Source organism: Cyanistes caeruleus, chromosome 21, assembly GCF_971803275.1.
Source record: "Cyanistes caeruleus chromosome 21, bCyaCae1.hap1.1, whole genome shotgun sequence".
Classification (NCBI taxonomy): domain Eukaryota; kingdom Metazoa; phylum Chordata; class Aves; order Passeriformes; family Paridae; genus Cyanistes; species Cyanistes caeruleus.
The window spans coordinates 5,918,552-5,942,999 of NC_141721.1; the positions used below are offsets into that span (position 1 = coordinate 5,918,552).

General features: G+C 45.0%; 1 protein-coding gene across 3 annotated transcripts in view; it reads right to left on the bottom strand.

The window, feature by feature from the left end:
* Positions 1-24,448, bottom strand: part of SSH2 (slingshot protein phosphatase 2) — a 91,921-nt gene that overhangs the window by 39,519 nt on the left and 27,954 nt on the right. Inside the window, exons 2-3 of one of the 3 annotated variants that reach the window (XM_086859452.1) lie at positions 23,524-23,567; positions 19,245-19,335 (exon numbers count right to left, since the gene is read on the bottom strand). In XM_086859452.1, the coding sequence (XP_086715578.1) occupies positions 19,245-19,288 (44 nt within the window). In that variant the 5' untranslated portion in view covers positions 19,289-19,335; positions 23,524-23,567. Of the gene's footprint in view, positions 1-12,008; positions 12,140-19,244; positions 19,336-23,523; positions 23,568-24,448 lie in introns of those variants that run through there. The other 2 variants (XM_086859451.1, XM_023939252.2) reach the window with 2 other exon arrangements.

A 24,448-nucleotide genomic window follows, 5' to 3' on the forward strand; every position in this document is an offset into this window, starting at 1 on the left:
TCCTCTGCCTCCCAATGCCTTGCTCTGCAGGGCTGAGTTTCACACTCACATCCAATGTATTCATGTATTCATTCCCTCACAGGCAGGGCTGGGATTTATTCATTACAAGCGAAGGAAAGCAGACCGCGTTTTGCTTTATGCGGGACAACATTTTATGGTGCCTGATGGAAGTGAAAGTCCATGTGAGTTTCCTGTTCCCTTCACGTGCTCTTGGCCTATGGATGAAGCAGCTCAACAAACTCCTGAAGCCCAGGCAATGCAGGCAGAGCCCTGGCACGGGCATCAGCTGCCTCCTCACCACGCAGCCCTGTGCCCAGCCTGCTGCTGACAGCTCCAGATTGGGTTTCACTGGGCTGCTGCTGAGTGTGTGCTTCTACAGTAACCCTCACACAGCCCTCCTGGTGTCACCTCGCTGCAGAGCCTGTCCCCATTGATCCTGCCAGCCCTCAGCAGCCTAGGAAGGGAGGGATGGTCCTGGTGCTGAGGTTGGGGAGAGGCAGATGTGCCAAGCTGAGTTGTGGCTGTTGTCAATGCTGAGAAGCAGTGTGGACTGGGGGGATGTCGCTCTGAGAATTAAACCTTCTGATATTGTTTTCATAGTTTCTAGCTACTTTCCCAGGAAAGTAATTATCAGCATAGATGTTTATACATTCCATTAAAGATATGTCTTTTGATGGACGTCTCTCACAACCAGTGTGGTTGGGAAGGTGGTAACCTGACTATCCAATCCCTGGTCATTGTCGAGAATCTATAAATACTGAAACTACAGAATAAATCTCTCTCTTCTATCACACAGCAAGCTGTGTCTGTGTGAATCATTTAGTGTCCGACAGTGACAGGGGGACACTGCTGATGACAGATCATCAGGTAATGATTTATTTCAAGGAATATGAAATTGGGCGCAGGTTGTAGGATCACCATGGAATGAAGAAGAGAATTAAGCAGGGACCATTTAAATTATCATAGACTGAAAAGGACCCATTTTCCACACAGCACAAATTGCAAAAAGCTTTACTGCCTGTCTTCCTGGCTATGCAACACTGAGGGAGTCCCAGCAAAGCACGTGTTGGTGGCCCATGTTCAGCCTCCAAGGAAGCTTCAGAGAATCCGCCCAGGAAGAAAGAAAAAGGTTCCAAAAAGCAACAGCAAAACAAATTGTGCAAACAAAGCCCTGATGTCTCTGGAATTTGTGACTGAAGATATGCACAAAATCGTTCCTCCTGCAGTCTGAGCACGGCAGTTCACTGACAAGGAAGGGGGTGGCTAACACAATTAGGACGCTGATTAAGAAATCCGGGCACTTGAGTTTACAGAAGAAATTTGATTCTCAGCACTTTTTAAAGCAAGAGACCCACACCGGAAGCAAGACCATGAAAGGAATTTGTTTTACATGATAGTCCCCAAAGGCTTCTAGGTCTCCAAGTCAAGACACTCCCAGATGAAAGCTCTACATAGCATTCTTTCGTGCCATATACTGTTTAAACATCTGTGGGCATTTTTAATGCATACCACCGGGTTCACAGAGCAGGACAACAATACCCAGGAGAACATTCCACAGTGTTTTACCACCACATGCTGTGCTCCTACCAGCTCAGCCTGCCCAAAGTAAGCCAGCTGCTGTGGTACCAACAAAATGCTTTTACAAATATGTTCTTAGAAACACTTTAATCAAAATGAGAAAACTTCCTAAGGAGAATTTATCGCATCAAGGAACAGAGAAGAATAACCACCAGATTTTTGATTAGTTAATCCTCAGGAAGAACACCCCTATGATTGACACATACTTATCTTTTTTCTCTTCTAATTAACACAGTCCACATTGATTATCTTTAAACCACACAGTAATCTCCTCTGCCACCAGAGTTTGAAAGCATTGCCTTCATACACAGCACATTTCTTTTTAAACCTTAAACGACAACTGACAGACCCTGCGGCAGCTGATTAACAACCTGGTATCTCCCGATTAAACGCGTTTAAGACGGAATATTTTATAACAAATTTTTATGCCAATCTCCCTGCATGTTACTGTCACAGACCTGACCATGTTTGGCCTGACTGGCAGCGTCCTGCAAGAAGGACCCGTCTGCTTTAAATACAACTGTAACACAAGTCACAGGAGACACACTGAGGTCAACATACTGTCCTTCCCCACCCGCCAAGTCCAGGGTCCCCTATATTTAGACAAAGTATGTCCAGCACTTTACAGATGGAAGGAGATCACTGAGTTGCCTGAACACAGCCAGTGCTGGCCATCTCCCCAGGAGATGACAAGTCCCCAGCACATGCTCAAGGCAGGGCACCCTGAGCCCTTCACTCCCTCTCCAGCAGCCACAGCTGCCCCAGGCACTGGCCCAGTATGTGACTCCTCCAGGAGGATGATGCTCTCTCTTTTTCTGGTCTCAGTGGATGTGGCCAGCAGCGAGAACGGCTGTGGTCAGCCAGGGAGCAGAGCTCCTGCTGCCTTGAGAAGCAGGACTGTGCCAGGACTTGGCTCTGCAACCACCCCAACCAGGGCATGGGATGGAGGAATTACGCTGGGGAAGTTGAATGGCTCTGATCACAGCCTTGTTGGCTGCCCTCAGTAAATACATTAACAGACCCCTGTAAATAGAGCACCAAAACAAGGACCACTCTGTCTCTACACAAAGAAATCAATGCTGAATAATAAGCCTTTTCCTCTTGCTAAGAAGAAGCAGATGCTTGTTTACCAAAAGCATCAAAAATCATCAAGAGGCTGTTGGATTTGACTCATAAAAATATAGAAGGAAGTTATTTGTTCAGTATTTTAACTTCTGCAGCACTCAGCACTTTCAATTTTCTCTCATTCTTACTGCATCCTCCCCATGCAATGGTATTTGATCCCTGAATGACAGTTTCCAGCAGGAACAGTAAAATCGGTTTAGGAACGACTGTCCCTTTATATTAGCAAAAAGGACAGTCAGCAGTAGCCAGTGATGTGAGATGGTTTGTGGGCTGTTTCACAGAGATGAAACCTGCCACGTGTCAGGTTTCTTTCAATAGGTTTTGATTTGAAACTGGAAGTCACAGGGAGCTTTACCTGTTGTGATGATACAGCCCCTAATCAGGCCATTGATCTGCTCCCCTTTGCAAATATGCCAGGGACTTTATTTTAGGGAACAGGGAAGCTACAATTAAGGGAATACCAACTTAAATGTGGCTGCAACTAATAACTTGAAATTTTAATCAGCTTGAAGTAAGGAATCCTCAAAGACAAAGGATCAGAAACATTTTATAGTTGCAATAGTTTAATAGATTCTGTGCCTTCAATCCAGGGCAAGTTCTTTGCACAAAGCAAGGTCAATACAAACTTCAGATTCGATTTAAAGCTGCAAACCAAAGAAGAAACACAGCTTCAGTTTGGGTTCAGTGACCCAGCACTGAAGTAATGGGATAACAGCCTAGAGAGACAAGGCTGCTTGTCCCCAGGAGCTCAGAAAATGCACCCCCAGCACAGCACACCTACCCTGAGAGCAGCCACAAAATCCACTCCAACATCCTGCTGGTTTAAGTGATAATCAGCCTCCAGAGCCATCAGGAAAAGCTCTCCAAATCAGACCATGAGATATAATTATGATCCATTTCAAAATGCAAGCTCAGCATCACTTTCCAATCCAACTCTTCCCCCCTCGGATGTTACAAGTTCTTCCTGGAGACAACATCTCTTGTGACTCTGCTTTTTCTTTTGGTGCTCTGAATAGGGATCAGCTTACCAGGAGTCCTTTATTCCCGAAATAATTTCCATTAATCACTCACCATACACCACTTTAAACAGAAGCTGACAGACTGTGGGATGTCTTAACACCAGCACAGCATCTCCCAACTTAAGTAAAAGCTGAAATAAAGGGCACTCTAAGAGGCAAAAGGAACTGGGAGATTTCTGAATAGGAGACAAGAAAACTTCTTCAAAATGTTCCTAAGAATTGAAATGTTTTTATGCAGCTACTTTAAATACAAGCAGGGAAACGTACTGTGAACCATCCGCTCTTCATGGTATCTGCTCACAAAAAAAGTAAATTAAAGGAAAACCAGTAAAGTGCTTCATTCTGAAGTTTTGCATTTGTGATTTCTCAGCACAGCTGCAAATTAACCGACTCTTTTAGCACCTTCATACGACTTTCAGGGGGATGTCAATGCTTTACTTCAAAATGCATATAAAGGAGTTTTTAACTCAACATAAAAGCCCTGCAAAGTTTTGCTGACTAAGACTCAGACTGGAAACACATTAAATAAAGTTTTATTTTACAGGAGTTTGAACTCAGAAGAGTAGAGATTCCAGATGTTTATCCCTGCAAAAGTCAGGTGCTAAATTTCAGCAGAATTAGCATTTTAAGCAGTTTGGCAGCCAATTTTCTGTGGTTAACTCAGGTCTTCATATTTCCTAAAAGCATAGAAACCCCTTTAAAAACCACACATTAAAGTAGAAAGACCATCAGAATACTAAACACTGCTACACCACAGACCCAGTGAATTCTCTTACAGGAACACAGTGTACTTTAGGGAAAAGGCTCTTAAACAGCTTTTTAAAAGGCTCCAGAATAGATATTTGCTTAATTTCAAGCTAGAGAGGCTCTCATAGAACATTTCATGATGTACTTGACGGAACTAAGGACAATAGAGGCAGCAAGATTACAGCAGTGTCAAGGTTTTGCTGGGGATTGTGCTGGCAAGCTGGGTGATGTCCTGGCCCATCTCCTGACCCCAATTTCCAAAATGCAGCTCCTGGGCTGGTTCAGACACCCCCACCCCAGTCCTGTTCACACATACTGGACACAGCATCACCCACCTCCAGGGTGGATATTTCTGTCACCCCCACCACCCACCACATCCACTTGCTATCCAGGCACATGGATATTGCTTTCTTGCAATTTTCTCATCACTGCAAACCAACAGGAGGACTAGAAATGGTGCCGACAAACTGTTTGTTTTTATTTAGACTAACCGGCTTTTGGTCTTTGCGCTGCAGAGGAATGCGGCTGTTCCACTTTGCATTTGTTTTTTGATTTCTCCATCTCTTTTACAAAGCAAATAAAGAGAAAAAAAACCCAACAAACCAACCCTAACAATAACAACAACAAGGCCAGTGACAAGCTCTTCACACGCCAGCATGCAACGAGCCTTTAAAAACCCCAAACAAACTAAACAAACAAAAAAACCCCAGTGAAACTCCTCCCACAATTTGGGTTCATTTTAATTCTGCACTGAGTTGCAGAAAGCAAGCAGGAAACTAACAGAAGGACAAAGGTAAGACTAATGATAGCTTTTTACACCTTTGTGCAAATGGGATTCTCCCATACATTATAACCTGACCAAGGTAAATTTATCATTTGCTAGTCAAAATGACCCTACTCCAGCCCCACCTGCCACTTGGAGTGTCACAAAACATCAGCAATACACCCAGAACAGGGCTGCCTGTACCTGTCTGTCAGCTACAGGTGCCTGAGCCAAGGCACAGGTAACAGCCCACTCCAAAGCATCCAGCTGGGACATTGTACAAAAAGAGGCTGCAGGGCAACAAGAGGCTAAGAGAAGCAAATTTATTCTCTTCATGCTGGCAAACAAATCACAGAGAGTGAGGAAATCCAGCACATTATACACAGTAGCACCACAGTACAGACAATTCCAAGCTCAACAGGGGTCCCAGTCCACCCTGGGCACCTCCAGACTGCTTTGGACCTTGGGATGAACTTACTCTGATCCACCTTGGTGCCTTCCCCTGAAGCTACACTGCAAGAATCAGATGTCACAGATCTGTGATCTTCCAGGGCAAAGCTGGAAGTTTATCAGTGCAACCCAGACCCCAACCTGCAGCGTTCCTGAGGAGATGCTGGGCAGAAGCCAGACCTGGCCAGTGGGACATCATGGAACTCACTAAACCATTGTGAGAAGTGTGTGAATAAATGAAGGACTCTGCTAATAAGTGACAAAGATCATTTGTTTAAAATAAAGGACTAAATAATTGCTGGTTCAGCAGTCTGGATTTAGCCTATTTGTAACAAAGGTGTTTTGAGGAAAATCATTCTACTTAAATGGCTTACTGCAAGTAAACCAGAGAGCTGAACACAATGTTGATGAGGGGCAGATAAGTAATGGATAAACAAGAAAATTCACTGAACAAGAAGCCTGTGGCCTCAATATACCTTGAACTGCCCAAAGTTGCCAAAGCCAAGAAAAGCCAATGCTACATCGAGATCTTCCAGGTTGGATTCCTATGTCACTCCCAGGCTTCAGCAACTCTGGGACTTGTCTTTAAAGTTTACCTTTACAGGCTTTTCTTCTCCCCACCCTCTCTCATCCACAGGCTGATGTACTTGAACCAGAAAGCTGCTGTCTGTCACAAAACAGCTGGTTAATTCCACACAATCCAGCAATAGGTGGCTGCAGAGCAGCTCTTGCTAGTTCTTCCCAAGCTGCTGGATTCAAGCTCTGACCAAGCTGCACATGGAAAACAAAGGGGTGGCTTTGGAATACTTCAGCAAAAGTACAAGTGTTTACAACAGGCATGAGTTTTGCTCCACGTGTTTGTGAAAATTTGAGTCTTCAACCAGCTGCTATGAAACCATGGCTGGAAACTCAAGTTGCAGATTTGCTCTGTACACATTACATCCATTACACTGGAGAAAAATATTTGCTGGACTTGTTTTAAGCCCATATGGGCTGATAACTTAAATGCTGTTTGTCAGACCAATGCAGGGGAGACAGCAGATCTTCAGAGCCTACTGCAGAATGGGAGCAGAATTTTAAACTCACTCTGAGCCTACAAACACTGGCCAGAAGCAACTGTCAAGAAAGTTAGCTTGAAGTTGTTTTAAAAACAATGAAGCAATATTTTAACCAGGGGCTCTGTGATAAAGGTCCAAGGACATAGAGTCCTGCAAAAAAATCCCAGCCAGCTATTAACTGGCCCCCAAAGGTCTTTTTCTGCTGATAATCTCCACCAGGGTCCTTCTGCTTTGTGGTCTTTAGAAAAATCCCAAGTATTTCCAGAGACAGGAACATCAGCAGATGTTTCAAGACAACACCATCTCAGAGTCAACTCTACCATTTAAATGCTTTTAAAACATTAATTTGGCAGCCCAGCAGCGTGGGCTTCCTAACTAAAACATATTGCTCAAAAATCAAGTAGCTCAAAAAGTAGCGTGGGGGGGTTTGTCCTTGAAATACTGGTTTGTGGCTCGGGTTTTGATTTGATGTCTGATAACCATCTCTGTCTCCCAGCCCTTACCAGGAAGGATCGGTGAGACAAATACCCACAGCTTCCAGGAGAATAAAAGGAAAAGCCAAACAGGAAAAGTAGTTATGAACAATACAGTCCTGGCTTAGTTAATGATCAACTCTGCACAGACCATACTACTTTTACCCAAATACCACATCCTATTTGAATAGTTTTTAGTAATCAGTGGGTAGTAAGAGGCCTCTTAAACATCATATTTGTTTTATCAAGCAGCAAAGAAATAAAGAAGATGAGAAATCCCCAACGACTCTGCTCTGTTGACAGGAAGCCCATCCACTGTGCAGGGTGAGCTCAGCTGTGTGGAGGGGTGGGCAGGAAGGGTAAAGGGTCAGGTTCCCCTGCCTGCACATTCCCATCACATCCCTGATGGAGTATGACTGTCTTCTGCAGCCAGACAAACCCAGAGCACACAATGCACACTTGAATGGAGAAAACAACTGCTGCAGTCTGATCCTACCAGGCTCTACAAGACATGAAGGGCTGATCAACTGCTTTATGTATTTCAAGCACTTCCAACCAGAGCAACCCTCAGCTCATAAGGCAACTTTAGTTAGAGTTGAAAGAGGTAACTGGAATGACTGCTGATCTTCCAAGCATCTCCTCCCTCAGCTCTTAAGTATCATTGACTCTCAGCACAATGGTAAAATACTCACAAAGCTACAGTAGTTTACAATGGCACAGAAGCAATTAAAGATTTCCAATAACATGCTGCTCAGAGGATTGCAGTCTAATTGCTGAATGGTCAAGGCTTCTGGCAGCAATAACATTGTAAGGAGATAAAAAGGTTGCAAGGCTTCCCATACAAGAAATAAATAAATAAGCAGCTCTCCAAAGAATGGCAATAGCAGCCACACACCTATCCAAGTTCCTGACTTGGCACTTGGCACAATTCAAGATTAGGTGGTAATAAAATTTCCCATCATAAAGGCCACGGCCACATGATAGAGGAAAATGAGAGGGGAGGGGGAGGACAAAGGGCCAAAGACAGGTTACAGCACGGAAGTGGCAACACAATCAGCCTGAATTACCCAGTGTTGTCATTTACTGTACAGCTTGTAATTACCTCCACAACCTCAGAACTTCCTCTTGCACTATGAAGTGCTGTTTCTTCACACTTTGCACACAAGGGCTGTCACTTAGAAGAAAACTGATTAAGAGAAAGAGCAACAGGCTGCTAAGCCAGGTCTGAAAGGACATTTTGTGCCTACCTATCACTGAAAATAATTCAGTTTAACTTCTTGGATTTATTTTTTTCCCCCCTAAGAGCTCCACCACAAACTCACAATGCTGTGAAGAAAGTGTCTACTCCTGCTCCTTCTTTTTTTCCCCCTCAAAGCTTAAAATACATGTGAAAACTATGAATTGACATCTTAGAAAATAGGCTGGTATAAGGCAAGCACGAGAACCATGGAAAACAGAGAGTGTATCTGTGCTTTTAGATCCATCTGGCTCCAGAGTGTTGGAGGATGAAGGAGTAAACAGGGCCAGGGGTACTTCAGCATGTGCTCAACTATGCCCAGGGAGGGCTCCCACTGCTGCCTGGCTGAAAGGAAACCAAGGCAGAGTCTGAAGTATTTAAACGCAACAAAAAATGCTTCAAAATGCCAGAGAGATGTGGGCACCAAAAGGTCAATTCTCAACAGTGGTGAGTCCTCAGGTTCTAAACAAAGGCTGAGCATCTCTCTGCACCTTCTGGCCCTGCTGAACACAGCCTGGTGAGACTCACACAGGAAGGATGTGGCACAGTGAAAGCAAAAGCTGGGCTTTCTCAAACCCCAAGCGAGTGCCCGGATGGCTGGGTCACCCTGCTTTGCCACCGAGATAAAGAGGAAAACTGGGTGACACAGGAATCTGGTATTATCAGAGAAACTTGTAAAAGCCACTTCAGGGACACGAGCAATGAATTGAATAATTAAAACTTGGCCAGAGGCAAAGGAAGCGACTGCAGGCAGGAAGAACTGATCCATGGCAATTCCTCCAGGTTTCTCGTTAAAAATTCTTTGATATTTGCAGACTATCTGAAGCTTTGCTTTTTCCTTTCTATCTTTTCTATCAGCTGCCTTAGAGTTTTAGTAAACCAAAGTAAATTTTGAATCCTACACACAAATAAACTAGTAAATCAGCAGAATGCTCCCTAGGTTCAGTGAGAGTAGCAAGACTTTCTGGAACAAGTTACAACTATAATTTCTGAGCATTTTGATAAACACAAGTCTCCCGGACATTATCTGAATCCTTGTGAACCTGAAATGAATTAGACCCAGACCAGCTGACTACATTACTGACTAAAAGTGTCAACACAAGAGTAATTTCTGCTGATCTCTGAAAGTCAGAGCTGATCAGCCAAATACATCTACTAAAGAATACACTGAAACAGAAGTTTCTGATAATGCTTGGGTCACCACTGCCCTTCCCACTCCACAGAGAACACATTTTTAGCATAGCAAACAACTAAATCTGGATTTTTAGGTCTTGCCCATGATGAAATAAGGACATCCAATTATTAATCAGCCTTTGTGAACTTGTAATTAGGAGGACAAACCTTAAATACTGGCCTTTACTAGGCCAGCCTGAGAGCTGCAGCACCATCCTGATTGAGAACATGTCGCTAGAGGACACGAAGTAGGAAGCAAGGGCTCATCTCACAGCAGATGAGGTTTTATTTTCTCAGGAGACAAGAGCCCTTATATTGGGGTTTTCAACCCTTTTATAAGGTGTTCTGATACAGGATAACCTGATTGATACAAGGAACAACACCTCTCTCATCCCACTGGTGGGACAAGAGAAAAAAACTCTCAGAACATCTGTGTCATTGTTTTGAGAACTAAAATCTTATTTACACAACAGTCCTTGAGAGAGAAAAGTTTCCCAAAAGACTTTCCCTTGGGAAACAGATCAGCCACTGATAGGCTGAAACTCTCTCAGGTTCAGAAAATCATGTCCACAAGAACACTCTCAAAATATTAATCCAGCACTCAGCCCTGTGAGAACCCTTCTGCGTGGGCCAAAAGCTCTGTCATTCTCATGCCGATTAATCTTCCCTCACAGGAGGCAAAGGACAGTGTAAGCTCCACTCTGATAACTCTGTTATCTCTCTCCCCAGAAAAGGAAAGGGTGGTCCTTCCAACCCAGTGGCCATTTAAACCACCACGAGGCACTTCGCTGCAGGGATCCGTGTGACATGTGACAAGAGGGAGCAGACACGAGCAGCCTTTCCCCTTTCTTATGATCCCTTTCTGTACAGTCTCCAACTGTGGGTTAAGTGTTTGAGCAGGGGATAAAACAAACATCTTAAAAGCGTTTAAATTGTTACCTGGCTACCTACTCTAGCTCGGTAAATCATCTGGAGCTCCAAGGAAATGTTTCAGCCCACAGCATGTTGGGGTTTTCACCACAATTTCAGAATTACTGCAACTTCCCAAAGCCCAGGGCATATTCAGTTTGCATCATTGCTTTGGAAGAACAGTTTAGATACATCTGTGTTAAACCTACATTATCAGCAACCGCAGGGAAAGCCCTGATGTTTACAGGCAACACTGCAAGCAGAAAAAATTACTAATTACAAACATTTTGGGTTGAGTATGAAAGGCTCAGAGAGACTTAACTGAACTGATTACCAACTGCAGCAGTGATTGCTAGCGCTCACAAAAGAAGTCACAGAGGCACAGAGTCCAGGGACTCATTTCCATATGAAGCGTAAGCAGAGACATCTACTAAACACTTTGTAAGCACAAGGCAGCTGCAGTTCTAGCAGGAGCTTCTTGCGATAGTTCCAGGTGGGACCCAGCACTTTATCCCGCTATCTGGAAGCCTTTCATGATGTTTCTAAGAGATAAATCAGTCTGTTGGCTTCTTTAAAGAAGTATCAAGCATGGCTAGACCACAGCGACTATCTCTCTGAACACCTTATCTACCACCCCATAGCTGCCACTTCCCTCCTTAATCCCCCCAGCCAAACGCCACGAATCAGGCAGTGCCTGTTAATTGTTTATAAATTAAATGATTATTCGTATGTGCATATCAAAGGGGGAGGGGTGTGTGTGTGTGCAGCTGGAGAGACTGATTTTCCATGCGGCTTAGTTTGGGACACAGACACTCTGCACTTTAGAGCTGCCCAAGACTGACAGTAGCGAACAACTGGCTCGCGTTCTCCGCCTTGTGACCCGCAGGTGCCCAGCGTAATGTCAGACCTGCTCCTGTGCCCCCGACACCCCAGCCCCGCACTCCCTCCCTGCCGCTTTGCGATAAACCAAGAGATCAGATAAAGGGGATAATCTCTGCTTTAAGCCCAAAACACGGCCAAAGTCCGTGGGCCGGGGATCTGTACCCCGCTGTCAGCGCCCAGCCGGCTGGGGGTCCGCGGGGGCCCCGCACCGGCACCGCACGGGGAAGCGGGGGAACCGGCGGGAGGAAGCGCAGCCCTGAGCTGCCCGGGCAGCTCCCGTGTAACACTGAGAGAAGCGCTCGGATGGGACTCGGAGTACTTGTAGAAAGAAGAATAATCAGGGAAGTGAGCGGTGAGAAGCCGCAGCCGCCGGGCTTATCAGCACTTCCACACTGCGGTGCCAGGCAGGGGAAAGTCTGCCCGGAGGCAACCGGCGGCGGAGCAAACTACGGGGAACGGGGCGGGCGAGCAGAGAGAGGAGAGGGGAGAGCGGAGCGAGCGCAGCGCACGCTCGGGCAGGGAAAGCCGCCGGGAGCCGGGGCAGGCGGAGCGGCAGCGGGAAGGGGAGTCTCGGCGGTGTGTACCGGTACTCACAGCTGGGCGATGGCGCCCTGGGAGATGACGGCGTTGTCGGAGAAGTAGGGGATCATCGCTCCCCACCGCGGCGGCCGCCCTGCCCCGCGGCATCGGCACCGCCGCTCTGCCCCGCGCCCGCCGCGCCGCCCCCGCCGCGCAGGCGCGGCCGGAGGGCGGGGTCAGGACAGGCCCCGCCCCCTGCCCCGCCCACACCGCACGTGGCGGCGCGGGGCTGCGGGAAAGGGAGGGGACAGGAGGGACCGGGACACGGGAAACAGGGACCGGCGGGACCGGGACACGGGGATCGGGACACGGGAAACAGGGACCGGCGGGACCGGGACACGGGAAACAGGGACCGGCGGGACCGGGACACGGGGATCGGGACACGGGAAACAGGGACCGGCGGGACCGGGACACGGGGATCGGGGACCGGCGGATGGTCCGCCCCGTTCACGGGCCGGAGTTCAGCTGCCGGTTCCCCCAGCGGGCGGCAGCGAGGGACGGGGCACAGCACCGCGCGCGGCTTCGCACAGTTTTTCCTTTTCCCTTCCCTTTTCATTTCCCCTTTTCCCTCCTCCTCCTTCCCCTCTCAGATCTACGCCCTGAAACCGGGTTTGATGCAGCACATCAAACGATGTTTCGCAAAAGGCAGGCGGGAACAACTCGGGTGATTAGGAAACGACCTTAATTTTTCTCCTGCAGGAGACGGAGGGAAGAGTTCTTGGCAATAACTTTTATATGCAGAGACGCGACAACTTGCTTTCTGCCAAAGGAGAAGAGAAGCAGCTGCTTTTGTGTGCTGTTTAATCTTTAGCTCCAGCGTCCCTCGAGAAAAGGAAGAAAGGAAGTTATTTAGAACAAAAGTCTTGTCGTTTGGCTCCTGAGAATTCAGATGTTACAGTGCGAGGGAAACTGAATACAGTTTTCCACTGGGGAGAGCCGGGGACAGCTCGATCCCACCCCGCACTGCCCAACAACCGAGGAGCCTTGGATTGGGAGCAAGCTCAAGTTTTGTGTTTCCCGTAGGAATTCATCACATCCCAGCACAGAGGAACACGATATACCAGCCTGAAGTCATCTGCTGTGGGTGGCACATGCCCAGCAAGGAGGCACAAGTGAGCTGGCAGGGCAAGATGTGAGTTTAAACACAACTACTTGCTAATGATATCAACTCAAGAGCAAAAAATACCAAGGCATCAACTGCAGAGCTGCCCCTGTGATCTGGCAGCAGAGCTGGAAGCCAAAAGCTTCATCAGCTTTATTTCCAATTATTAACTAAAAGTTTCAGAGAAGCAGAGAGAGGTTGAAAAAACCAACACAGTGTGATGGCAGCTGTTCAGGTCTTGATAGGAGACTTGACAGGAGCAAGAAGACACTTGCCTGAAAGGTCTTGACCATCTCCACTTCAGGGATGGGCAGAGAAAAGGGCAAAACACTGGAATTTGCAATTCTGCAAGTTTTGTTAGGGTATTGTTCGGTTGCAATAATTTAAACAACGTCATCCTATATAGCCAAGAGTGCAGCTCTGGTAATGGTGCCTCACAGCTGTAAAGAAAATGCAGTGCCAACTTGCTGCAATGCCAAAAAAAATCCTTTTGTTAGGCAGAAATGAAGTTGGTTGCAAGAAGCAATGGAAAAATCAGAACATTAAGAAATGGAGGGTAACTCAATCCTTCCAGAGGTCAAGAGACTGGCAAGAACCTCATATTCAGTAGTAACACATACCACACATTCACAGACTGAAAAACAAGCCCAGAACTTCTGTTCTATTCTAATTAATAACTTAAGGGCTTTATTTCAAGCATTGTAGAAGACTAAATGTACTTAGACACTGTCCAGACACGTCAGATTTCTTACACTTAACCACCATTAAAAGGCAAGCCCTTAAAACCTGCTGAAAACAAGTGCAGTGATTAACTGCAAGCAGCTACTCATAACATATGGGTATTTGTAAATTAATTAGTCCTGGATTAATACAATCATGCACTGCATCTCTAAATGCCAGAGAACCAAGTGATGACAGAAATATCCCATTTGTTTTCTTTTCAAACCTTTAGAGAACAGAAATAGGAAATCCTCAAACAAGTTAATATGTTGAAATCTGCCCTAATAAAAGCTATTTGAACTTGGGTTTGTTGCCATAAAGACTGAAACCCCAGCCTGAGAGTGGCACACTTAGTGAGATTAACCTTTCAGTTCCCACTGTCCATTTGTGGAGACCCAGAGAATAATTAAGGCTGGAAAAGACTCAAGATCAAGTCACCATCACCACGTTGTCAACTAGACAACAGCACTAAGTGCTGTTATTTTCACTTTTGCTTTTAACATATTTTATTTTGCTTTTAACATCAGACTTAGGGAACAACTCTATTTCTTTGTCAAAGTTGCTCCTATGTTTAGACACGAGTGAAAGTTTAGACCCAGTAAATTGATCCCTCAGCATGCAAGGAGCAAGGAGCAGGTAGAAAGAAAGGGATGCATGTGATGGGGTTTAAGCAGCAAGTCACAAGACAGACAAAAAATTGCTCCTGGCTGGAAGCAGGTGCACTCTGCTGGGACAAACACATGAAGAATTTAAAGTGCACAAAATTGCAGTGATGACAGGTAGCAGCCTAAATCACCACCGTGCTGCAACAGACCATGTGAGCAGAGCCATTAATCACTGCAAGACAAGATGGAAATACGCCTGTCTGGGGTCTCGAGTGTTGCCCAGCCCAGTGCACAAAATGACACTTTGCTACAGGGAAAAGGGCACTGCTTGTCCGAGTTCTCCTCGGCATTTCCTGCTGGAAACTCTGCAGGGCCCAACAGAGCAGGCAGCAAACCCCACAAGGCACAGTGACACCACAAGCCTGTGGGGCAGCAGGATCCCGTTTAACCCTCAACACCACACAAACAAATAAACTGCAGTTATATACAGCACATGAGACACACCGTAAAAACACCCATCCCCAAACCTTTGCTATGCTAAGGCAGCAGTTAGAACCAGTTATGGAAGCACAATGGAAAAAACAAAAAACAGAGTGTGAGGGATGTCTGAGCAGGCACTTCAAGATGGGGGGAATGCTACCAGAGCTGCCTCTGGAGAGAAGTTTCAGGGGCTGGAACATGCATGCACAAATCTCTCATATTGACTTGTAATGTTTGGTCTGGCAGACAAGGCTGACAACATATTGTTTATTCATACAGTCATCATTTTCCCTGGTGTCTGCATTGCAAAACTATACAATCACAGCACCTTGCACCGTACTTTCAGCTATTTCACTTTCCTGGTGCATTGTAGCAGTTTTTGAACTTGCACTGGTATAACAAAGTAATTCTGCGTCCTACTCGACTAGCACTTGCTAATGGGCTTCTTGTCCAGTGCCCAGGTCACCATGAAGTGCTCCAGTCAGGCTTGGCACTGGCATGCCCAGGTTTGACACTCACAGGAGGCATGCTCAGAGCTGGACACCCAGTCCTGTCAGCACACATAGTCCACATGCAAACAGGGCATTCATCAAGCTTCTGTTTCCATCCAAGATCAACAGCTGAATTGCTGCTTCTTGTCAGACCACACAAAGGTGTGGGTGTCACCATATTCCACCCACTCCTATCCCACAGGGGCTTGCTGAGTGTCTGCTCGCGTGTTAACATGATTAAATCTGGAGCATGATTCTCTTATTAGCCATCTTCAATTTCTAGTCTACAATGATGTAAACTGTGTATCAATTACTAATAAAAATTACTCTTTTCATTTTAGATTACACCTACCAGTGAGATTTTCTCTGGTCCCCTTAGTTCTATACTAAGTTCAATACTATAATATACTGTCATAGTCTTTCTAACTCCAGTAGGTGCGAAGGGCTGGGTATTATTAAGTCTCTGACTGAAGTCCAGGTACTCTCTGCAAAAGCAAGTAATGTTCTGTTCCTACAAATATGTAAAATACTACATCTGTACATTGGTCATGTTCAAGGTAAAAGGGACAGTGGGAGGCTGTCACACATAGGAATTTTGCCCTAAATCATAATTATCAGTATCACAGATAAGGCAATGCAGAACCCAGACCCATGTTTTCAGGGGATTATGAAAAAAAAAACCTTGTGAAGCCTCTCTGTCAGACAAACTAACCTCCCCCTCATCCCCAGCACATCCTCTCCCCGCCAAGCGATGTGCCACGGCCGTGCCTGCTCAGCCACCTTTACTGCACATGTGGAAAGTTTGTTCTTTACTGTTCAACAGCTGCTTCCGGTGATATTTATGAAAAGTCACTGAACTTTGAAAACAACACGTCCCTGCCCACAGCCAAGCACGGGAGTCCTGCACAGGCACCGCTGGGGAGCAGAGGTAGCAAAAGTTCATTTCCGTGTGCAGAGATGGGGCCAAGTCCTTTGTTTTTCTCACTGGCAGCTACGCTCAGTCTTTGTCCACAAAGGCAGCTGTCTCTGCATCAGCTCTGATGGGAAAAGGGTCCTAAGGGGTAGCCTTGAAAAATCTGCTGCCACACCGAGCTCTTTGAGGGTCAAAGGACCTGATTACCCTGCGTTTTTGGTGGGAAGTCAGTTAAGTCATCCTTTTGCTGTGAGGACATGTAGCTTTAGGCACTGAACTGAGTTGACAGATGAGTCTGAGTGGATTAAGGGTCCAAACAGATGATTTATTTGGGAAGAGCCTTAAATTAGTGCAGCAAACCTGTAAATAGGTAGAGACCGACTGGCTGAGAGCAGCACCTCCTGCACTCATCTCCTACTGTTGCCTCCACTCCTTGGAGAGGAAGGTGATCTGTCTGAAGCCTTCTGGATGGTTTTAGCATGGGAGACGAAGCCTTCTGCGTTCTGCAGTCCAATTTATCAGGAAAACATGAAGCGATTTCAGTAGCAGTGATCATAAACAAGCCAATGCACGCAGGGCAGAATGAGATAGAGTACAGCACAGACACAAAGCTTTCCCAGTGATTAACAGGCATACCACCCACCAAGGCAGGGTTTACATACACCAGCTGGATTACACACAGCCAGGGAAACTTAACCAAGTAATTATAAAGGAGCCCATATCTAGTTAAAACAAAACTAAACCAAACAAACAAACAAACAACCCCAAAAACCAACCAAACAAACAAACAAAAAAAAAAAACCCCAAAAAAGGCAGGGGAGGCAGGAACAGGGAAAGCACGCAAAACTGTACTTGAATCTTGAAGAACCAGTCAGAACAGGAAGCCACATTCTAAATTTGGTTATTTAAGCTGTCAAAGAGTATTTCTGTTTCCAGCTCTTGAGCAAAGAAATCAGACAAGTACAGGGATAGTGAGATAAGCATCACTGAAAGAACAAACCCCTGCCTTTAAAGCCTTTTGGTCAGCTGCCCATCATGATTGATGATTAGGCTGCCTAGCTGAGAATCCAACACCTATTTTGCAATATTATCAGTTCATTAAACCCTTCCCTCACCAGCCCCACATCCAATCACTGTATACTTTACTTATCATTAAATCTTCGAGGGTCTGACACAGAGAGGTCAATGCTCAATTACACCTTTTTTACAGAGCCTGAAGCAAAGATGACTGAAGGGACCCAAGCAGGAAAAGAGACACAAGCAACACCAGTGTAGGTAATGTATTATTTCAGTGATGTGTGGAAAAGGAAGATCTAAATCCTCCCAACTATCAAAACCACCCACTCACCCAATTTTATAAAGGAATGTTTTTGATTTAAAGACACCAAAGAGGTGAACGGCAATGAGTCCAGAAACCCTTGCTCAGATTATCAAAGTACATTTAAGTATCTGAAATCCATGAAGCACTGAAAACTCTGAAGATTCATGTTTAACTTTGAAGTCTTCTGAAGGTTTCACTAGGAAAGGGAATTTCAGAGTTTCCCTTCCTATTCCTTTAGCTTAGAGCACCTGGTTCATGCTCAGCAGGAGACAGAAGCACATATGGAATCCTTAAGGCACCTCCAGGTCAGCCCCTCCTCTGTGACCCTCTGAAGGAGCACAAGTACATGGGAGCACCTGTCTGGGATTCTAGAGCCTTTTGGTAGCTGAAGTATCTGACCCACCTTCATTCCTTTTACTTCCCAGCTTGTCCTTGCCCTGTTCCTCATTCTCCTCTGTTCACATGCTTAAAATCACAAATTCAAAACCACTTTTCACAAGCATTCAGATTTTGAGCGAGCTCCCTGTGTTTACCTGGTAATTTGGCAGTGCGATGATGCTACTCTGCTTGATTCAGCCTGAAGATCACACCTGAAATCATCTCACACATTATTGTGATCCACAGGTATGTCATTGGACTGGACTGAACACGTTGCAACCCCAAACAGACCTTGCAGTGAACCAGCCCTGCAGATACCTGTCACTAATCTAATAAACCCAAATTTTACTGCCAGTTCAATACCTTTGCTCACAGTTTGATGATAAAAGAGCTGGTATTCAAAAATGAAGGCCACTGAATCGTGGCCCACAGGAACATTTCTGGTGGTCAGCAGAGCTGGCAGATGACCAGAACTGTTCTTTATCTCAGCATTACACTCTCCCCCAAGCAGCTGTAATAAATGCCAGAGAGAGGCTGAGCTGTCACTGAAAGGAAAGACAGAAAGATGAATTCAGGAAACACATTCTAAAGATAAGGTTCATACTACAAGAGCTTGGTAATCTCCAGCATGGATAAACACACGTTTTCCTGTACACACACAGCCCCTTCTTACTCAAGATCTGGAGTTAACAAACTGTCTTGCACACCCATTAAAGACCCAGCTACTGTTCAAGTACCAACACAGTAAATGTTTGGCAGCTGCAGTCGCAAGCAAAGGCAGCACAAGGAAGGTTTAGTTGCCAGAAGTCTCAGCACACAGCTTTTGGAAGTGTCTCTTGTAACACCAGATAGGTTTTAAGGATAACCAGGAGTGGCAGGAGCTTGCCACAGGAGCACCAAATGGTGGTGACACACATCTCCAAAAGTCACAGCAGTCACATGATGTTGTAGATCCACACATCTCAGTGTGGAGTGTGAATGAGCCTTTGGAACTGCAGTCAATTCAGTCTCACACGACCACCCCCCCCATTTCTCACAGGGACTAACACACATTTTACAGCGGGTCTCAATTTAAAAATCAAACAGGCTGGCTTACAGCTTATTGAGCTGCTGCCCTGTAGAAGGAAGCACATGCACCTATTCCACTTACTCTTTGAAAAACAACTTTTATACTGCTATAAACCATCAGCTCCTGCATCAGACTGTGGTCTTCTGCTCCTAAAACAAAGGTATTTACTCACAGCTTGAGACCTTGAGGCAACTTGGCACATCCAACTGTTATCATGGCAATAATCTGATTTGCTTTCCTTCCCAGTTCACTCCTGGAAGGAACTATTTTGATTTAAAAAAAAAAAACAACAAATCAGAAGGTAACCATACTTGTGCTGCAAAAGGTGTGGGGTTTTTTTATTTTTAAATTATAATTTAACACCACACTCTTGCCTCCACTTGAAGAGGGGAGGACAAGCACATTCTGAGAACCTTTTCAGGTAACAAGCCCCACATTTCAAGCAGGATGTAATCACTTTCTGTGGCACCTGAAGGGAATGACAGGCTCCTCAGCTCTACCTGAGCAAATGGACTTTAGTCCCATAAAAGTTCAAAGAATCCCTCTGAAGTCCCTGGCAGCCTCGCTAGGCAATACAGCTCACCCAATTTTATATGCAGCAGTTACTGAGTAGCCTCAAATGCTGCATTTCAGTAACCAGTGCGGTTTCAAGGCACACAGAAGTGGTAAAATCATGATGGTGTGGAAAGAGAGGCACCATTTAAAACATAAAACCCAAAGAGCAAACGGCAGATCCTGACAGCAAATCCAGTGCAGCTGCAGCACCACTGCTGCCCCTGCCCCGGAGATGTCATTCGTCAGCAAAACAAAGATGCTGAATCCTTGCAACCTTGGCACAGAGCACACAAAACCTGAATGTCAATACCTCAGCAGGTGTAAACACAACTCACAGCTCAATACATGTACATTTTAGGTAAATTTTAACAACCTCGGGATGCTGCAAAGAGCTTGTTAACACAGATGCTCCATTAAGAGTGTATTCAGTGTGGCAGCAGCACGTCTGGGGACAGACAGGAGAGATGTGCAGGCCAGTTTAGCTCCACAGCCTCCAGACAGCCTAATGAAAGTGTCAGAACATAGCTATGAAGGTAATAAATGTAATAAATAGATTGCTCAGGACATCTGCTTACGCAGCACTGTCTTGGTTCCATTAGCCAAGGGTGACAGGGACTGGCTTGATCAGGGACTCCAGAGCAAAAACCTGGATCTGTGTCAGGGCTTTGGAGATTTCACCCATAAACTGCATGAATGGTCACTGCTACAGCTGGAGAGACACCACCCAGGCTTCCCCCAGAGCAGGGCTTGGGTGTGAGAAAAAATATTGCAGAAGCCAAGCTGGTTTCACCTATTTGTTCAGCTTCAGATATTGGCAGCATTAACTTGCTGGGGTTTTTAATAATGGATAGAAATATTTATAGAAATGAGATCTGTGTTCACTGTACCCAAGTACTTTCCTCAGTAGGAAAATAAACCATTCCTCTTTGCATCAACATAAAAGAGTTGGACAGGAAATGCCATTTTAAGCACCTTCCAAGGATGACTGCAAGATGACACAGGAACTCTCTGCACTCTGATAGCTCTGCCCATCTTTTGGACAGAAGTTTTAAACAGATTCTGCCAATTCCCAAAGCAGAAAGCTTCTCAGTCCATGATGGTGCTAACAAGTGCAGACTTGTCAGGTCATTTAAATGCTCTGTAGAGCAGGTTTATGTTTAAACAACATTTTCACACAGTTCTCCCTTCTCTGTGAGACCCAGTCCAGGCAATCACAGGCCTGTCTGGTGTTAGATCTTAAAAAGCACAAGTCAGCAAACAGATCACTTTGTTTAAGTATGGTAATCTTGATGTAATTATGTACAAGCTTAAGCTCCTGTTTGTAACTTATTTCTCTGCCTCTTTGGGGGACATTTTAGTTTGCTGCTCTTCATAGTCTGCTCAACAAACACTGTCCCTCCTGCTGTCCTGCTGCCAGGCTTTCCTGCATGTTCCCCCTCACCTCAATATACATCCCATACCTCATCAGGGAGGAAAGATAAGCAGCAGAAACCTAACACAGGAAGCTCTCTGGATTTTGCTAACCACAGGATTAGCAGTGCTGTTGATCAGAGTGTAACATGTCTTCTCAGAGAGCAATCCCCAGGCTGTGCAGAGACATGGGGACACGGGAGTGGAAATGAAGGCTCTACCCAATGATTGTCAAGACTGACCACTGCAAAAATCTCCTGACACCAAGCAAGTCCATGTGCTTATGCTTAGGTCTTCACTAACTCCCTTGCAAGCATTAACACCTAAGTATTAATAACCTTTGAAAAGTTATCTTATTTATGCAAACACACATTTAGTCCTACCACAGCAACAGTCCTGGCTTCAGTGTCCAGGATGAGCTTGGACATGCCTGATGCCTGACATGCTTAGGTAGCACGTGAACACATTTTTCATGACCACAGGAGACAAAAGGTCTCCTCACCATAAGAATTTTACAAACAACAAAAAAATTCCTACCCCAAACACTGACCACTGACTGGAGCTGCAGCCAGGTCACCTGAATGAAGCCTCAGGAGAACTGGGCCCTGTCCAGGCAAGCAGTGAGAAATGTCAGGCTGCTGCAGAGCACCACCTGAGTGACACTGGAGCTGGAAACACGTCTTTCCTTTTAAGCCAAACTCAATCTGTAGCCTTTTTACTGCCTGGATTTTCAATAGCTGCTACTTGCTACGCTCCTGTGAAAACTGGGGATTAGATATACTTGGGAACTGTTTATGGACATCTGCTGCTCCTCCACAGCAGGACTCCAGGTTCACTACTTACCCCATTTAACTCTATTATTTTTATCCTACTGTAATCAAACACATTTAACACCAACTCCCTTGTTTTCCCCCAGAAGGAGTTTGGTTTTAGTTAGCTCCATGACCCCAGTAACAGGAGTCACAGAGCTCAGATCACCACATCAACAGCAGGTTGTCATTTCCTACCGCAGGAAGTTATTTCAAATATATTTAAAAAATGTTTGTTTCAGACCTAACCTACAATGGTTGCTAAGTGTCTGCAACAATTAAATAACTCCCATCCCTTCCAATACATTATGTATACTGAGATCAAATCATGAATTGATCTTGTGACTGCTGGAAGGCCAAGACTGAAATGAAAAATCAGAGTTTAGCTGAGTTCAATTTGAGCCTTTGGGAATTGTGCTTTCCAGCTTTCCTCTCACTCATGAAAGCTGTAAAATGAAGAAAGAGCAATTCTTAAATCATCACTTAGGGGTTGAAGACTGAAGTAAACAGGGCAGCCACCTTCCCTGAGCTACAGAATCACAGAACTACACTGAAATCATGGGAATGTGTAACCAGGACAGCTTTTTCTTTTGCAGATTCCTCCGAGTTGGCCCCAAAACACAAACCCCAAATCTCATTCAAGAATTTTAAATACTAGATATTATGGCTTCTGTTGCTACCCACTCACACAAACACCATAAAGCAAAGAACCGTAACAGTCAGGGAGCTCATAAAGGGAGAACCATTTCACCTTCACTTCCCCTTTACTCCCTCTGGAGGGAATTTGAAACTTTTCACAAAATCTGACTGCAACATTTTAAGCCAAGAAAGCATTTGTGCCATTGGAGAAGTCACCTGATATATACAATTTTTGCATTTATTAAGTTCAGCTGAAATAATTCTTTTGATGGCTTTGAGGAAAGGAGATAAAGCTTCCAAGACCCCAAGAAGTCTTACCCTGCAGACCATACCTACATTATAAAAATCAACATTACTTGTCACCATTCAATCAGCTGAGTTTCATTGTTTACTTTTTAGCAAGTAACATTTACCACAAGAAGTTCTTTCTGAAGCAACTGATATCAGCATTTACAAGAGGTGAACACCTCCTTGCAAAACAATCCCAATAAAACAAAAAAATCCCTGCAAATTCTCAGTGTCTCCTAATTTTGGAGCATAAATTTGACTATCTGCATCAGCAGCAAATATCCATAAATCCACTGAATTTGCTATTTAAGCAGCAGGTGCCTGTTGGGATCAGGATAACCCTTGATGGCAACAGGGACTTTTTAACCGGAGAAAAAGAGTGTATTAGTCTGGTTAGACCTCTCAGAATACTCTGATGGTGGACTAAATCCCGAGAAGCAACACAGGACACTGGAGGGAGCTACAGAAACAGCAGTTTGGAGAATATATTCACTAGCACCTCTGCCAACTGCTCCCCATATTTATTTTTTAGTGTGCAATCTGACTTTTCCCATTTCCTGCTGCAGCAAACACTTTACTAGAACCCATTTTTCAGTAAGGCTTATTTAAGACAGTTGTGCAACATCAACCACAAGCAGAAAGTGATGCATGTTTGCAGGACGTGCCAGAGGAACAACAAAAGCCCTGTGGAACATTCCATGCAGCAAGGCATCCTCGAGGACTCCTGTGAGTCTCAAGTGACAATCTTACCTTCTGGGCTGGGATCGGCATTCTTCTTCCCCACTGTCTGCCTCCTGCATACATAAGGAAAGGAGAAAAACATTAATATCTTTTAATACATGCAGAAAGCAAAGGCTTGCATTTCACTGGTTTGATTGTATAAGGCAAGGGGAATTTTCCCTGCTCCTGCATGCAGCTGTCACTAGAGAGGAACTCACTTTCTGCTCAGCTGTCACTTCATGTTCTCTCAAAAGCCTTTTAAAAACTCAGTGTTACAGGAATTTTTGCCCCTGCAGGATTTTGCATGCCTTTGCATGGACTTCCAGTGACCCTTGCCAAACATGGCAGGCCAAGAGCTAAACACATAGTTCACTTCTGGGCAAAAATCTTTGGGTTTTTATTACCTTTATGGAGATCATATTAATTCATAGTTCAGTGTCAGCAATCAAGTGTAAAAATCCACAAAACTAGCATGTAATAAACCTGACAAATCAGACGGAGTGAGCACAGATATGACCAGAAAGTAGAAATTTGACATATTACACTGCTTTAGATGAGATATTAATATGCACAATCTCTAATGTGCCGTGGAATTTTACTAGGCCTACCTACTACAGCCCAAAGCAATATCTCAGCAGAGAGATCTCAGCAATTAATTCTGCTTTTACAGATTTTTTTAATGTGCATTTACATACACCCTGCCATGCACTGGAGATGGGGTACAGGATCTGTTGTACTAGTGAAAACTTACTATATTTGTGCAGGTCCACAGGTAAAAAGCATTTTAAAACATATCAAGGGTTTTGTCAGGGCAGGGGCATCCCATGAAAACCAGAGTTCAGATAGATGAAGGAAAAAGATAATTTTGTTCTTGGTTGCTCTAGGCTTCCCTTCTGCAGGTCTCCTTTGGAGTGGTAAGTTTTTCAAGCCACAACCAGCAAGATTGCAAGAAACC